The following is a 15,038-nucleotide window of genomic DNA, read 5'->3' as shown; positions in this document are numbered from 1 at the left end:
TCTTCTCCAGGCTGAACAAGCCCAGGTCTCTCAGCCTTCCCTCATGCAGGAGATGCTCCAGCCCCTGATCCCCTTCTAGCTCTCTGCTGGCCTTGCTCCAGCAGCTCCCTGCCCGGAACTGGGGGGCCCAGACCTGGCCGCAGCCCCGCAGGTGCAACGAAAGTCGCCCCCCGCCAACTGGCGGCCTCTCGCGCGCCTGCCTTCCGCCCTCCTGCCTGCCCGCGGCCTCCGCGCAGCCCGCCAATCAGGGCACGGGATGGAGCCGCTGGCCAATAGGAGGGAGAGAATTGGGGAGGGCGGGTCCTGCCTGCAGCGTGGGCAGCAGGTAGGGGCAGGGCCCCGCGGGGAGCCCCTCTGCCCCGCGCATCTCCCGCGCCCCACATCTCCCCGCACACAGGTCCCGCATCCACCCCGCTTCCCCCCGTGCCGGCTCTATGGGCTCCAGCGGCTTCCTGCTCCATCGCTGCCGGTGGCCCCACCGCAGCCGAGGGGCTGGTGGGGTGCTCCGGCTCGTGCCCGCCGTCACCTCCTGCCCCCCGTGCTCCCCCTCGGAGATCTCCCCCCCCGAGAAGGCCCACAGCAACGCTTTCCTCCCAAACCCTTGAACTGGGATGATCTAAGTTTACCTCCGCCCCACGCCCTGCGATTTGCCCTCCCTTATCTCGCACAGGCTGGCAATCTCAGCAATCCAACAGAGACCTTGGAACGAGCGCAGGCAGCCAAGCCCAGAGAGGAGAGACAGGTAAAGTGCCAGCAGGGACAGGGGCCCTTCTCCTGCAGCATTTTGGGGTGCGCTGTCCTCCAGATCCCCTCTCTGCTCTGCCCTGGTTTCTTTGGCTCCATCCTGGTGGGTTTCTGGCCTCTGCCGTTCCCTCCATCCCAGCTGCTCCCCGTTTCTTCTGGCCCCGCTACCCCCACCCTGTGCTTTGAAAACTGAAACCAAGTTAAACCCAGCCCACTGCTTGTCAAGAACAAAATCCCGTTGTCCCACCTAGCACCTTGCACGGTCCCCGGGGAGCAGAGGGATGGGCCGGTCTGCTCTATCCCCCAGCTTGGGGGGGGCTGGCTGTGCTGGGGAAGGGGCTGTGCGGAAGGGAATGGGGTGGCTTTGTCCAGTAGCCTGCGACACCCAGCCCACGCTCCAGGGTTTTGTGCTGTGGCCAGGCCCGCACACCCTCGCCTCACCCAAGGCAAGCGGTGTTTCTTCATCAGCCGTGCGGTGCTCGGAGCCCCCTCGCAGGATGAGTCCCCACGCGGGGCTGGTGAGCCGCCTGCGGGCAGCCTGGCTCTCGGGGAAGACGCGGCCCATGGAGTACCGCGTGGCCCAGCTGCAGGCCCTGGGATGCTTCTTGGACGAGAAGAAGCAGGACATCCTTGAGGCCACCGCCTTGGACATGGGCAAGGTGAGACCACCACAGCCAGGGCGGCTGGTGGGGAGTGCTTCCCTTTCCATGGCTTACCTCCCCCCCACCCCCTTTACTTCATTTATAAAACTCTCTATCTCAGCTCCTCCCAAGGGGAGGAGGAGGGGCAGGGCTGGTCTCTTGTCTCTGGTGCCCAACGCCGGGACCCGAGGGAACGGCAGGGAGATGTGCCGGGCAGGGTTCAGCTGGGCATTAGGAGAAGGTTCTTCCCCCAGAGGGTGGTGGAGCCCTGGCACAGGCCCCCCAGGGAGGCATCACGGCACCAGCCTGGCGATGTTCCAGAAGCACTTGGCCATGTCCCTCAGAGCCACGGTGTGAATTTGGGGTGTCCTGTGCAGGGACAGGAGCTGGGCTCGATGGTCCTTGTGGGTCCCTTCCAGCTCAGGGCATTCTGTGATTCTGTGACCCAAGTTTTCTTGCTTTTGCTCTTCTGAGCCTCTCCCCTTCCCACTGCAGCGTGGTGGCAAATGGCTGGGTGCATGCTCAGGTGCTGGCCAGGGTCAGCCCTTGGCACCAGGGGAGCGGTGGCCTTTGGTTTTTCTGCTGTTCTCGTCACCTTAGCCCTTGGGGATGCCCCTGGTAGGGGAAACCACACAGCAACGCCCTCTGGCTGCACAGAAATGGGATGAATTAGTGCTGGGGAATCCCTCCCTGTGAGCAACTGGGGCCCTTCCTCCCACCTCTGGTGCCGTGTCTGCATCACACCACGTCTGCTACAGTTGAAGCTCCTGAGATACCAAATCCATGCCTTCAACTGTGACTTCCTACTGTGTCCCAGGAACATGCTGGCACAGGGGCAGGCAGAGCGCCGTGATGCAGGGGGGCCACCACTGCAAGGCCACAGGGTGTCCCTGGATACATCTTGCTACGGCTGCGAGATGGCTCTGTGCCGACCTCTGTGAGGCCAACTGTTGTGGGGCAGCCACGGCGCTGTGCCCGCAGCGGTGGCCATGATGACCTCCTGTGTTTCCCCAGCCACCCTTCGAAGTGGAGCTCTCCGAGATCTCCATTTGCAGGACCGAACTCAACCACACGCTCAACAACTTGGGCACCTGGATGAAGGATGAGCACGTGGAAAAGAACTGGGTATGGGGCGGTGGCTGGCTGGGAAGGTGTGGGATGGGAGGCAGGCGTCCCTCACACCATCCTTCCCCTCACAGGCGACGCAGCTGGACTCGGCCTTCATCCGCAAGGACCCGTACGGGGTGGTGCTCATCATCGCACCCTGGAACTACCCCATCCACCTCCTCCTGGTGCCCCTCATCGGGGCTATCGCCGCCGGTGAGGCTGGGCTGTGTCCCTGCCATTCTGGGGGGCACTAGAACCAAAATAGGAGTGGGAGTCCCATGTCCTCCCTGGGGTGACAGTGTTGGGGCTGCACTGGGGGCAGGTCTCCTGCTTCCCAAGAGCAACGTCCTCACCAGGAGGGAGCTCCTGCCCTGCAGGTAACTGTGTTGTCATGAAACCCTCCGAAATCAGCAGGAACGTGGAGAAGTTAGTGGCTGAGACGCTGCCCAGGTACCTGGACAAGGTAGGAGAACCCTCTGCTGCAGCCACCTCCCCTCTCCTGGGACACCTACCCGTGTCCCACGCCTGCTGAGCCCAGCCATGTCCCCCCACGCACTCTCTCCCCTCTTGCCCAGCTCTGGTGCCACACTTCCCACCTCCCCTCCCTGTTGCAGGACTGCTTTGCTGTGGTGACCGCTGGCGTGGAGGAGACCACCAGACTCCTAGAGAACAAGTTCGACTACATCTTCTTCACTGGTACATCCCACAGGGACACTCCAGTCCCATCCCTCTCTTTGAGGCAGGGAGACAGGCGTGGGGCTACCCCAGCAAACCTGGTGTGAACCCATTGGGAGGTCTTGATCATGCTGGGCTCCCACTGCTCTCCCTGCCCACAGGCAGCCCCTCCGTGGGGAGGATGGTAATGGCAGCTGCTGCCAAGCACCTGACGCCCGTGACGCTGGAGCTGGGGGGCAAGAACCCCTGCTACGTGTCCGACACCTGCGATGTGCAGAACGTGGCCCGGCGGGTGGCCTGGGGCCGCTTCTTCAACGCGGGGCAGACCTGTGTGGCACCCGACTACGTGCTGTGCAGCGCAGAGATGCAGGAGAAGCTCCTGCCTGCTCTGCATAAGGCCATCACTGATTTTTATGGCCCCAACCCTCAGGAGTCCCCCGACTTTGCCCGCATTGTGGGGGACAAGCAGTTCCAGCGAGTGCAGGCGCTGCTATGCAGCGGACATGCAGCCATCGGAGGAGAGACAGACGCAGAGGCACGCTACATAGGTGAGGACACGGGGCGTACCGCAGGGTGGGGGTCCCTCTGCATGCTGTCTGTGACCCCCAGGCTCATCTCTCCCCCTGCAGCCCCCACGGTACTGGTGGACGTGAAGCAGGACGACCCAGTCATGCAGGAGGAGATCTTTGGGCCCATCCTGCCCATCCTCACAGTGGCCAGCGTGGACGATGCCATCGCCTTCATCAACGCCCGAGATCGGCCGCTCGCCCTTTACGTCTTCTCTTCCTGCAAGAAGGTGGGGAGCTGGCCTAGGTCACATCCTGCGGTCTGGAGAACCACAGGCACCCTCCCCAGTCAGGGCTGCTCCTTTGACCTTGTCCCTGTTCATGGGAGGAGGGACCCCCCATGTCCCCAGCCATGTGTGTCCTGGCACACCCCAGGCAGTGGGGAGGAGGCAGACAAGGGGTGTGCAGCATTCAGCATCCCCCTGCCCTCACCCCCAGGAGGTGAACCAGGTGCTGGAGCAGACAAGCAGTGGTGGCTTCTGTGCTAATGACACCATCATGCATATGACGCTCACCTCGCTGCCTTTTGGCGGCATTGGTAAGTCCATCCCCAGGAACGGGGGGGCTGCGGGGACCCCTTCACCCAACACCCAGCAGGGGGATTCCTCCCCGGGGGAACTCTGCTCAGAGCCCTTCCAGCCCCGACACCACCCCCCACCCCACCTGCAGCGGGTCCCTGCCGTCACGGGGGTGAGTCCCCAGCGGGGGCAGCCCTGTCCCAGGATCCCCGGGGCTGTGCCTGGCACCAGAGCCCCGGTGGGGACCGTCCCGCCTCCACGGGCTGGGCTGGGGGTCCGAATTCCGTCCAACATTGAGCCCCTGCCCTGGTACCCGCTGTTCCTGACTTCGGAGGCCCGGTTTCTGCCATCAATTCCCCCGGGGCTGTGCCCAGCGCCGGTTCCCCAGCTCCACACCGGACTCTGAAGCACAGCGTCCCGCAGGGCAGAGCGGCCTAGGCCAGTACCACGGCCGTTCCAGCTTCGAGACCTTCTCGCACCCGCGGTCAGCGCTGATCCGCGGGGCTGGCCGGGAGGCCCTCAACACCCCGCGGTACCCGCCGTACGCCCCGCACCGCCTCCCGCTGCTCCGCGCCGCCACCGAGACCCGCCGCCACAACACTTGCACCCTCCTCTGAGGCCCGCACGGCAATAAACACACACTTCCGCTTCCGCGTACGCTTTGGACCCGCCCCTCCGGCTCATCCCGGCCAATCGCCGCGCCGCCCCGCCACCGCCCCGCCCAACCCCACTCCCCTCTCACGCCGCCTTCCCTCAGCCAATGGAAAACCAATCGAGCGCCGGTTGCCCCGCCCCCAGCAAGGCGTGCCCGCCCCCTGATCCCGGCGCTGCTCCGCGCCTGCGCCGCTGCCCTTCGCGTCTGCGCAGTGCGCTTTGGGGGCGGGCCAGGGGTCAGGACGCCTGGGTCCTTGGGGGAGGTGAGTGGGGGGGGGCTGGTGGCCCCGGGGCGGGCTGTGGTGGCCTACGGTGGCGTGTGGTGGCCCCTGGGTCCCGCGTGGGGGAGAGGGGGCTGCCCGGACGCCTGGGTCCCCCTCCGGGGACACACACACACGGCTCTCTGGGGCCTTTGTGGGTGCGGGTGTCGGGGGGCGCGGCCCCTCCCTGGGGGTCTGTGAGTTGGGTGCTGGGGAGGGGGCGTGGGGCAGGGCCTTTGGGTCGTGTGGGACGGGGGAGCCTGCCGGGGTCCTTGAGGGGGGTGCGGGGGGACAGGGCGCCTGGGTCCCTCGGGGGGTGGAGGGAGGACGTTTGGATCCCTTATAGGAGGTGGGGAGGGGGGACACACACACAGGGTGCCTGGGTCCCTTGGGGGTGGCAGGGGGGTCCCTGTGGGAATTGGGAGGGGTCACAGGGTGTCTGGGTCCCTTGGGGGGAACAGCCGGATTCCTTCTGAGAAGTGGGTGGGGGGACACAGGGCGCCTGGGTCCCTTGGGGGTGACAGGGGGGTCCCTGTGGGAACTGGGAGGGGTCACAGGGTGTCTGGGTCCCTTGGGGGGAACAGCCGGATTCCTTCTGAGAAGTGGGTGGGGGGACACAGGGTGCCTGGGTCCCTCTGGGGGGGACAACTGGGTCCCCGTGGGAATTGGGGGGGGACACGCAGGACACCTGGGTCCCTTGGGGGGACAGCCGGATCCCCTGTGGGAATTGGGGGTGGGTTACCTGAGTCCCCTGGGGGGACAGGACACCTGGGTCCCTTGCGGGAGGAGGGGTGCCAAGGGGTCTGGGTCTTTCCTGGTGGAGGGTTGGGGGTCAGGATGCCCAGGTCCCCTGTGGAAGTGGGGGGGGCCCAGGCGCCCCCCAGCTGCCTGCCGGCCCGGCGCCTGAAGCCTGACAGCGAGCATCAGGCCGGGCCCCTCCACTGGCAGCAGGACCGGACATGGCGGCGCTGCGTTTGCTGTACCGGGCTGCCCATGCAGGTGAGGGCCGCGCCGGGCTCCCCCTCACCCCCATCTGTCCCCACCTGGACCCCCCTCAATCTCTCTTTTTCCCCTTCCCCCAGGCTCACTGCCTGCCCTGGGCTACCTGCGCCCCCTCAGCACCACCGTCCCCAGGGACTGCTACAGTGAGTAGGGGCATGGTGCTCCCCAGCCCTTCCCCTCCCGCCCTGGGGCTGCTGCCGAGCTCCCTCTCAGGGCGGGCACAGCCTCCCTCGCCCCATGGGGTGGGCACAGCCTCCCTCGCCCCATGGGGTGGGCACAGCCTCCATCTCCCCACAGAGTACGTCAACGTCCAGGAGCCGGCCACGGACATGCGATCCATCACCGACCGGGCTGCCCAGACCCTGCTGTGGACAGAGCTCTTCCGAGGTAATTCCTAGAGCCACTGGATGCCTCCACGGGTGGAACAAACCCCTCTCAGCCTCCCCCAGCCCATCTGTGGCGTGCCAGCCCCCCCGAGTGTGCCGTAACCCCCCCCCCCCGTCTCCCAGGCCTGGCCATGACGCTGAGTTACCTTTTCCGGGAGCCGGCCACCATCAACTACCCCTTCGAGAAGGGCCCGCTGAGCCCGCGCTTCCGTGGGGAGCACGCCCTGCGCCGCTACCCCTCCGGGGAGGAGAGGTGCATCGCCTGCAAGCTCTGCGAGGCCGTCTGCCCTGCACAGGTCAGCCTTCATCCACCTTCATCCTCCTCCCGCTGGCTCTGGGGGATGGCGCGTTCCCCAGAGCGGGAGCTGACGGTGTCCCCCTCCCCGTGCCCGGCGGCAGGCGATCACCATCGAGGCCGAGCCCCGCGCCGACGGCAGCCGCCGTACCACCCGCTACGACATCGACATGACCAAGTGCATCTACTGCGGGTTCTGCCAGGAGGCCTGTCCCGTGGATGCCATCGTGGAGGTGAGCCACGGGGGGGGGCAAAGCCGGGGGGCAGCGAGACCCCCCCCCCCTCACCCTGGGGGACTGCAGGGGTCCGGCGAGCCTCGAGGGTGAACGTCTCCCATCCTGGCAGGGCCCCAACTTTGAGTTCTCGACAGAGACGCACGAAGAGCTGCTCTACAACAAGGAGAAGCTGCTCAACAACGGCGACAAGTGGGAGGCCGAGATTGCGGCCAACATCCAAGCCGATTACCTGTATCGGTGACGGCCGGGCGCCGCCACGTCTCCTCCCCACTCCCCTAATAAAGGCTCTGGGGGGGTTCTGCCTCCCCCTCTGCACTGGGGGCACCGGCCCCTTCCTAACCCGGAGCTCCAGCTCGCTCTCCGTGTCTTTTATTTTTTTTCCAGGGCTGGGGCTGGGGAGGGGTTGAGCCCCCATGGTACAGGGGTACAGACATAGCCCGGGGTGGGGGGGTTTCGGGGTGCGTGGTTGCATTTTGGGGCGGGGGGACAGGGGTTCTGGGGTTGGGATGGGGGCACAGGAACGTGGGTAACATTGCTCACAGGGAAAGGTGGGGGATGAGGAGGGGTGGGGCGGGCAGGGAGAGGGGGTGCCCCCACCTGCTCTCAGTGGGGTCATTCCCAGCCCCCCGCTTCCCGGGGCAGCTGCGGAGCGGGTTCCTGGCGGTCCTGGCTGGGGGTTTCCCGGCTCCAAGGGGGATGTGGGGGGGTGGTTGTTCCAATTCCCTGCTCCCCGGGGATGCTCCTCGGGGTCCCGGCCTGCCCGCGGGTGCGCCCCCGGCTCGGTGCGGCCGGGGAACGGGGGATGCCCCGGTCGGCGGGGCCGGGCGGGCCGGTCCCTCCCCGCGGCCGGGCCCTTCCTGGGGAAGAGGAAGTGCCGGGCCCGGCCGTCCGCGCTCCCGGGTAGGGGCGGGCGGCTCCGCGCCGCCGGGCGGCAGCACCCACGGGCGGGGTGCCCCGGCTGGGGTGGGGGGGGGTGTCCGGGGCAGCCTGTCCTGCACCCAGGGGTGGGGTGTCCCGAGTGGGGTGGGGGGGTGTCCCGGGCAGCCTGTCCTGCACCCCCAGCCGGGCAGCACCCACGGGCGGGGTGTCCCGGGTGGGGTGTGGGGGGTCCGGGGCAGCCTGTCCTGCACCCTCAGCCGGGCACCCCCGGCGGGGGTGTCCCGGGCAGCTTGCGCTGCAGCACCCACGGCGGGGGATGTTCCGGGTGGGGTGTCCGGGACAACCTATACTGCACCTCTGGCAGGACAGCACCCACGGATAAGGTGTCGCGGGTGGGGTGGGGGGGTGTCACGGGGCAGCCTGTCCTGCAGCACCCATGGGGGGGATCCCGGGTGGTGTGTGTGTGGGGGGTCTGGCGCAGACTCCTGCACCTCCGGCCGGGTAGTACCCACGGGTGGGGTGTCCCGGGTGGGGTGGGGGGGGGTCCTGGTGCAGCCTGCCCCGCATCCCCGCCGTGCCCGGGGTGGGGGGGGAGCCCGGTGCCCGGTGGGGTGATGGGGAATGCGGTGGCCCTGACTCAGACGCAGCTGAGCGGGGTGTTTTTTGGGGGTGGGGTGATGGGGGAATGGAAAGTATTTTGCAAGCCGGGTGCTGGGAGAAGCCGCGTGTGACCGGGGCGGGTCACTTCCCACCGGCCACGGCTGCGGGGACACCCCGGCTCTGCCACCGCAGCCCCCCAGGACCCCCGGGTTGCCCCACATTCCTGACCCCCTTCCTTCCCCCCCAGCCTCACCCCATCCCTCTGCCCCGTAGGCGGGTGCCCTCGTGCCTCTGCGCCCCAGGGTCGAAGCGGGGTGCCGGGGGGGCACCATGGGGTCCCTGTTCCGCAGCGAGGAGGTCTGCCTGGCCCAGCTCTTCCTCCAGTCCGCCTCGGCCTACAGCTGCGTCAGCGAGCTGGGGGAGCGGGGGCTGCTCGAGTTCAGGGACGTACGTGGCGGCTGGGGGGTGGCATGGGGTGCCCGGGGGGCAGGGCGTTGGTCTGGGTGGGTTTGGGTGCTCTGGGTATAGGGGGGTTTGTGGTGGGTGGTTTGGGGTGCCATGGGTGCAGGGAGTTTGGTCTGGGTGGGTTTGGGGTATCCTGGATGCAGGGGGTGGGAGCAGGTTGTTTGGGGAGGGTGGGTTTGGGTGCCCTGGGTGTAGGGGGTGGGTGCAGGTGGTTTGGGGTGCCGTGGCTGCAGAGGGGTTTGATCTGGATAGGTTTGGGGTACCCTGGGTGCAGGGGGTTTGGTCTGGGTGGGTTTGGGTGCCCTTGGTGCAGGGAGTTTGGGGTGGGTGGTTAGGGGTGCCCTGTGTGCAGGGAGGTTGGCCTGGGTGGGATGGGGTGTCCCGGGTGTAGGGGGTTTGGGGTGGGTCGTTTAGGATGCTATGGGTGCAGGGGAGTTGGTCTGGGTGGGTGTGGGTGCTGTGGGTACAGGGGTTGGATGCAGTGGGGTTGGGGTGCAGGGGGGTTGAGGTGTGTGGTTTGGGTGTCCTGGGTGCAGGGAGGTTGGTCTGGGCAGGTTTGGGTGCTGTGGGTGCAGGAGGGTTGGGGTGGGTGGTTTGGGGTGTCATGGGTGTGGGGAACTGGGAGTGGGTGGCTTGGGGTGCTGTGGGCACAGGGAATGGGTGCAGGTGGGTTTAGGGTGGGTGGTTTGGTGTACAGTGGGTGCAAGGGGTAGATGCAGATGGCTTGGGGTGCTGTGGGTGCAGGGGACTAGGTGCAGGTGGGTTTGGGGTGCAGTGGGTGCAGGGGGGTTGGTCTGGGTGGGTTTGGGTGCTCTGGGTGCAGGGGTTTGGGGTGACATGGGTGCAGGGGGTGCATGCAAGTGGTGTGGGGTGCCACAGGTTTGGTGTGGGTGATTTGGGATGCTGTGGGTGCTGTGGGTTTGGGGTGGTGGGTTTGGGGTGCAGGGGGTGGATGTGGGTTGCTTGGGTGCATGGGACGGGGTGCAGGTGGGTTTTGGATGTGGTGGGTGCAGGGAATGGGTGCAGCAGGGTTGGGGTGGGTGGCTTGGGGTGCAAGGGATTGTGTCGGGTGATTTGGGGTGCCATGGGTGCAAGGGACTGGGTTTGGGTGGTTTGGGGTGCTCTGGGTGCAGGAGATGGGTGCAGGTGCCTTGGGGTCCCCTGTGTATGGGGGTTGTGGCACAATGCTTGACCCCCCCCAACTGGGGCTGTGCCGTGACTGTGCCCCCCACCCTGGCAGCTGAACCCCAAGGTGAGCGCCTTCCAGCGGCGCTTCGTGGGCGAGGTGCGGCGCTGCGAGGAGATGGAGAAGACCTTCAGTGAGTGCTGGGGGGACGCGGGGCTGACTCGGGGGGCTGCGCTGCTCGGGGGGTACCACCCCCCCCCGGCCCCCCACATCTGACCGTGGCTCTCTCAGCCTTCCTGCAGCAGGAGCTGCGGGGTGCCGGGCGGGTGCTGGGGCCGTGCCCCGAAAACCCACGGGCGCCGCTGGCGCGGGAGGCGCTGCGGGTGCAGGAGCAGTCGGAGCAGCTGGCGCAGGAGCTGCGGGAGGTCAGCTGCAACCGCGCTTCCCTGCGCGGGCGCCTGCGGGAGCTGCGCGAGTACCTCCACGTCCTGCGCGAGGGTCAGCGCTTCACCAGCCTGCCGGTGGGTCCGCGGAGGGGCCGGCCATGCCGGGAGCGCCGCCTTGCACCCCGCTTCCCCCCGCAACCTCACCTCTTTGCTCCCCATTGCCCCAGGCCCCCCTGGGCTCCCCGCCACGGCCCCGAGCGCTCTCTGAGCGTGAGCCCATCCTCGACCCCTCCCTGCACCAGCACCTTGACCGCAAGATCAAGTAAGAGCGACGGGCATGTGGGGCAGGGCTTGGAGAGGGCCCGTGGGCAGTGGCATGGTCATGGGGCACAGGCACAAATGTAGGATAAGGGTTAGAGATGGGCCATGGGGCAGGAATAGTGGGCAAGGGTATAAGGTATAGGGTAAGGGTTGGAGATGAGCCATAGGGCTCATGTGGCTCATATGGCATGGCCGTGGGGCAGGAATAGGGGGGTAAGGGTTGGAGATGAGCCGTGGGGCGGTGGCGTGGCCATGGACATAGCCGTGGGATGAGGTCTGGGGAGGAGCCGTGGGGCAGGGGCAGCAGCAGAGCCACGCTGGTCCCAGCGCCCTCGCCGTGTCCCCCCTCCCGCAGCTTCGTGGCTGGTGTCATTCACCCGTGGCGGGTGAGCGCCTTCGAGCGGCTGCTGTGGCGCGCCTGCCGCGGCTACCTGGTGGCCAGCTTCGTGGAGATGCCCGAGCCCATGGAGGACCCGGCCACGGTGAGGGGGGCAGCGGGGTGGGGGCTGGCAGGGAAGAGAGGCTGGGACAGCTGGGAATGACGGGGGGCTCTGTTGTCCCCAGGGCGAAAGCATCACTTGGGTCATCTTCCTCATCTCCTACTGGGGCGAGCAGATCGGGCAGAAGATCCGCAAGATATCGGACTGGTGAGCCAGTGGCCCTGCGCCATGTGTCCGGCCACACAGAGGTTTATTTAGCAAGACCCGCTCCGGACCCCTCCATGGGGACGGGCTGGGCCACCCTGGGGAGCCCTGGCACCCCTCGATGCAGCAGGTCTGTCTGTCCCAGCTTCCACTGCCACGTGTACCCCTACCCGGAGAGCGAGGCCAGCCGGGCGGACACCATGAGCGGGCTGCACAGCCAGATCCAGGACCTCAGCGTGGTGAGCTGGGCACCATAGCGGGGACCGGGGGGGCCACGCTGGGACCCCCCCGTCCCTGACCCGTGCCGGTCACCCACAGGTGCTGGAGGAGACGGAGCAGTACCTGGCGCAGGTGCTGGACAAGGTGGTGCTGGCGCTGCCCACCTGGCGGGTGCAGGTGCAGAAGATGAAGGCCATCTACCTCATCCTCAACCAGTGCAGCTTTGATGTCACCGAGAAGTGCCTCATCGCCGAGGTCTGGTGCCCCGTGCGGGACCTCACCCAAGTGCAGGACGCCCTGCGCCAGGGATCGGTGCGTTGCTTGGTGCCCCCACGTCCTCGTACCAGAGGTCACTCGGTGTCCCTGTGTCCTGCCACGGCGAGGTGGGTGCCGGGCACTGGGGTGCCATGGGTGCTTTCCCCGCAGTACAAGAGTGGCTCGAGCGTGGAGTGCTTCGTGCAGCGCATCCCCACCTCGGAAAGCCCCCCTACCCTTATCCGCACCAACAAGTTCACCGCCGGTTTCCAGAGCATTGTGGACGCCTACGGGGTGGCCAGCTACCAGGAGGTGAACCCCGGTAAGGGTCCCCCAGCCCCCTGCCACGGCTGGCCCTGGAGTGGGGGTCCTGTGTGACATGGTTCCTGTGCTCCCACAGCGCCCTACGCCATCATCACCTTCCCCTTCATCTTTGCCATCATGTTTGGGGACGTGGGGCACGGGCTGCTCATGTTCCTCTTTGCTCTCTGGATGGTGCTTTATGAGAACAGCCCCAGCCTGCAGCAGGCCAGCAATGAGGTGAGGGGGACGTGGCTGGGGACCAGGCTTGGAGGCGTGGGACATGGCCATGGGATGGGCTTGGAGGTGTGGGATGGGGTTGGGGCCATGGGATGGGCTTGGAGGTGTGGGATGGGGTTGGAGCCATGGGATGGGTTTGGTGGTACAGGATGGGGCTGGGGGTGTGGGACAGGGACAGTGCAGGTCAGGGTTGGTGGTGTGGGGCAAGGGAGGTGGTGTGGGATGTGGGAGCCATCTTTGCCTCCACCAGATCTGGCAGACGTTCTTTGAGGGGCGCTACCTCATCCTGCTCATGGGGGCCTTCTCCATCTACACCGGCTTCATCTACAACGAGTGCTTCAGCAAAGCCACTGTCATCTTTCCCTCCGCCTGGAGCGTGGCCACCATGGCCAACCACTCCTCCTGGAGGTGGGACTCCCAACCCCCCTGGGACCCCCGCCCAGGACCCTGCCTGTGCTGACACCCCCTCGCTCTGCCCACAGCTCTGACTACCTCGCCACCCACCCGTCCCTCACCCTGGACCCCAATGTCACAGGCGTCTTCCAAGGGCCCTATCCTTTTGGGATCGACCCAGTGAGTGTCCCATGGGGAAGAGGATGGGGTGGGACCCTCGGGGTGGCCCAGTCTCACCCACCTTGTCCATTACAGATCTGGAGCTTGGCCACCAACCATCTCAACTTCCTCAACTCCTTCAAGATGAAGATGTCTGTGGTGCTGGGCATTGTGCACATGGGCTTTGGCGTCTTGCTGGGGATCTTCAACCACGTGTGAGTCCCCGTGGCTGCGCCCATGGGCTCTGGCCACCCGCGGTCATGCTAAGGGGACCGGAGCTGGACTCACCCCGGCGGGGTGGGTGAGTGGGGTCCTGTACCCCTACCTCTGGGTGGGAGCCCTGGACACGGGAGGGTGTGCCGTGCTAGGCTGAGCGTGGCTGATGTCCCCCTGCCCAGGCATTTCCAGCAGCGGCACCGGCTGGTGCTGGAGTTCCTGCCCGAGATGGTTTTCCTCCTGGCGCTCTTCGGCTACCTCGTCTTCCTTATATTCTACAAGTGGGTCAAGTTCAGCGCTGCCGACTCCATGGTGGCCCCCAGCATCCTCATCCACTTCATCGACATGTTCCTCTTCACTTCCAGCACCACCAACCTCCCGCTCTACCAGGGGCAGGTAGCACCCCGCTGAGATCGGGGGGGAGGCACCCACCTGGGGAGCAGTGGGGAGCCCTGCGGGGGCCGGTGCAGTGGGGATGGGGTTCCTCCCGCATCACGAGTGGGGCCGTTCTCAGCTTGGGTACCCGGTGCCGGAGGGGACCCTGAAACGGTGCCCCTGTGCTGCAGGTGCCGGTCCAGATGGTGCTGGTGGTGCTGGCGCTGGCGTCGGTGCCCGTCCTGCTCCTGGGGACGCCGCTCTACCTGTGCTGCCGGCGGCGCACGCTGAGGAGGGGCTGCCCTGCAGTAAGGCAGGGGTCACGGCGGCGGGTGGGGGGGGCTCAGCTGGGGGGTGCAGGTGGGTCTCACCGCCGGTGCCGTCCCCGTGCAGCCGGTGGCCGCGGGGGAGCAGGAGCCGCTGCTGGAGGGACAGGAGGCCGGCAACTCCGTCAACGCCACCAAGGAGGACGTGGAGAGTGGGGGGCACAGGCCCGACGCCGAGGTGAGGGGCACTGGCCCGGCAGGCTCAGGCAGTGGGGTGAGGGTGGCCGTGCCCCCCCGCTGACATCCCGTGTCCCCTCCGTCCCTGCAGCACTTGGACTTTGCTGAGATCTTCATGCACCAGGCGATCCACACCATCGAGTACTGCCTGGGCTGCATCTCCAACACCGCATCTTACCTGCGGCTCTGGGCGCTCAGCCTGGCCCATGCCCGTGAGTCCCCCCCGTCCCCCCGCATCCCCCCCAAGGCCAGGCAGAGCCTCACCCCCTCCGCCTGTCCCTGTCCCCCCCCACCCCAACCCAGAGCTGTCGGAGGTCCTGTGGACCATGGTGATGCGCAACGGCTTCGTGCGGCTGAGCTACGTGGGCGGCGTGGTGCTGGTGCCCGTCTTCGCTGCCTTCGCTGTGCTGACCGTGGCCATCCTGCTGGTGATGGAGGGGCTCTCTGCCTTCCTCCACGCCCTGCGCCTGCACTGGTGAGCCCGGCACAGGGGGTGCTGGTGGGAGGGGGTGACTGGCCCCCCCCAGTGCCGCCTCTCACCGGCCTCTCTCCTCGGCAGGGTGGAGTTTCAGAATAAGTTTTACGTGGGCGCCGGGTACAAGCTGTGCCCCTTCGCCTTCGCGCCTGATACCTGGGAGTAGCTGCGCCACGTGGATGCCGGGGGGGCTTGGAGTGTCGGCTGGACCCAATCCCCCACCCTGCTGCGGGGAGCTCGGCTCGGGGTGCCGGGGGGCAGGGTTCCCCCCCGAGCCCCCGGGGCTGGGGAGCAGCGGGGTTGTGGCTGCAGCATCCTCCCCATCCCCTGCTCAGCAGCAAATAAAGCCATCCCTGTGGCTTGTCCCCAGCTCTGTGTCTCTGTCCCCTCTGCCGTGG

General features: G+C 66.9%; 3 protein-coding genes across 10 annotated transcripts; all 3 read left to right on the top strand.

Annotated features, from left to right (window-relative positions):
- The first annotated feature begins 316 nt into the window (after positions 1-316).
- Positions 317-4,902, top strand: LOC142058050 (aldehyde dehydrogenase family 3 member B1-like). Of its 3 annotated transcripts, none has more exons than XM_075095134.1 (10): positions 317-742; positions 1,213-1,403; positions 2,400-2,510; positions 2,585-2,705; positions 2,870-2,955; positions 3,107-3,188; positions 3,329-3,715; positions 3,797-3,963; positions 4,172-4,271; positions 4,675-4,902. In XM_075095134.1, exons 2-10 carry the CDS (start codon positions 1,242-1,244, stop codon positions 4,866-4,868), a joined length of 1,410 nt encoding a protein of 469 aa, XP_074951235.1. In that variant the 5' UTR covers positions 317-742; positions 1,213-1,241; the 3' UTR covers positions 4,869-4,902. The 3 variants fall into 3 exon arrangements, with proteins under 3 accessions (XP_074951235.1, XP_074951238.1, XP_074951236.1); XM_075095137.1 differs by having other exon boundaries at positions 661-742; positions 4,403-4,902; XM_075095135.1 differs by having other exon boundaries at positions 674-742; positions 1,165-1,403.
- A 94-nt stretch (positions 4,903-4,996) lies between these two features.
- Positions 4,997-7,429, top strand: NDUFS8 (NADH:ubiquinone oxidoreductase core subunit S8). Of its 3 annotated transcripts, none has more exons than XM_075095190.1 (7): positions 4,997-5,168; positions 6,114-6,164; positions 6,248-6,310; positions 6,465-6,554; positions 6,677-6,849; positions 6,953-7,081; positions 7,194-7,429. In XM_075095190.1, exons 1-7 carry the CDS (start codon positions 5,012-5,014, stop codon positions 7,323-7,325), a joined length of 795 nt encoding a protein of 264 aa, XP_074951291.1. In that variant the 5' UTR covers positions 4,997-5,011; the 3' UTR covers positions 7,326-7,429. The 3 variants fall into 3 exon arrangements, with proteins under 3 accessions (XP_074951291.1, XP_074951292.1, XP_074951289.1); XM_075095191.1 differs by having other exon boundaries at positions 5,063-5,168; positions 6,117-6,164; XM_075095188.1 differs by having other exon boundaries at positions 5,102-5,168; positions 6,093-6,164.
- Positions 7,430-7,926: 497 nt separating this feature from the next.
- Positions 7,927-15,009, top strand: TCIRG1 (T cell immune regulator 1, ATPase H+ transporting V0 subunit a3). 4 transcript variants are annotated; one of them, XM_075095091.1, is made up of 20 exons: positions 7,927-7,984; positions 8,811-9,010; positions 10,269-10,347; positions 10,446-10,675; positions 10,768-10,862; positions 11,217-11,343; positions 11,426-11,508; positions 11,651-11,744; positions 11,824-12,036; positions 12,151-12,301; positions 12,380-12,519; positions 12,770-12,927; positions 13,002-13,092; positions 13,168-13,286; positions 13,470-13,683; positions 13,854-13,970; positions 14,056-14,166; positions 14,257-14,377; positions 14,469-14,640; positions 14,725-15,009. In XM_075095091.1, exons 2-20 carry the CDS (start codon positions 8,894-8,896, stop codon positions 14,804-14,806), a joined length of 2,514 nt encoding a protein of 837 aa, XP_074951192.1. In that variant the 5' UTR covers positions 7,927-7,984; positions 8,811-8,893; the 3' UTR covers positions 14,807-15,009. The 4 variants fall into 4 exon arrangements, with proteins under 4 accessions (XP_074951192.1, XP_074951193.1, XP_074951194.1 ...); XM_075095092.1 differs by having other exon boundaries at positions 7,950-7,984; positions 8,837-9,010; XM_075095093.1 differs by lacking the exon at positions 7,927-7,984 and adding an exon at positions 8,012-8,028 and having other exon boundaries at positions 8,837-9,010.
- Positions 15,010-15,038: the final 29 nt, after the last annotated feature.

This window comes from Phalacrocorax aristotelis, chromosome 5, assembly GCF_949628215.1.
Source record: "Phalacrocorax aristotelis chromosome 5, bGulAri2.1, whole genome shotgun sequence".
NCBI classification, from domain to species: domain Eukaryota; kingdom Metazoa; phylum Chordata; class Aves; order Suliformes; family Phalacrocoracidae; genus Phalacrocorax; species Phalacrocorax aristotelis.
Note: the sequence above shows the minus strand (reverse complement) of the source record. Positions and strands in the feature narration are given on the sequence as shown.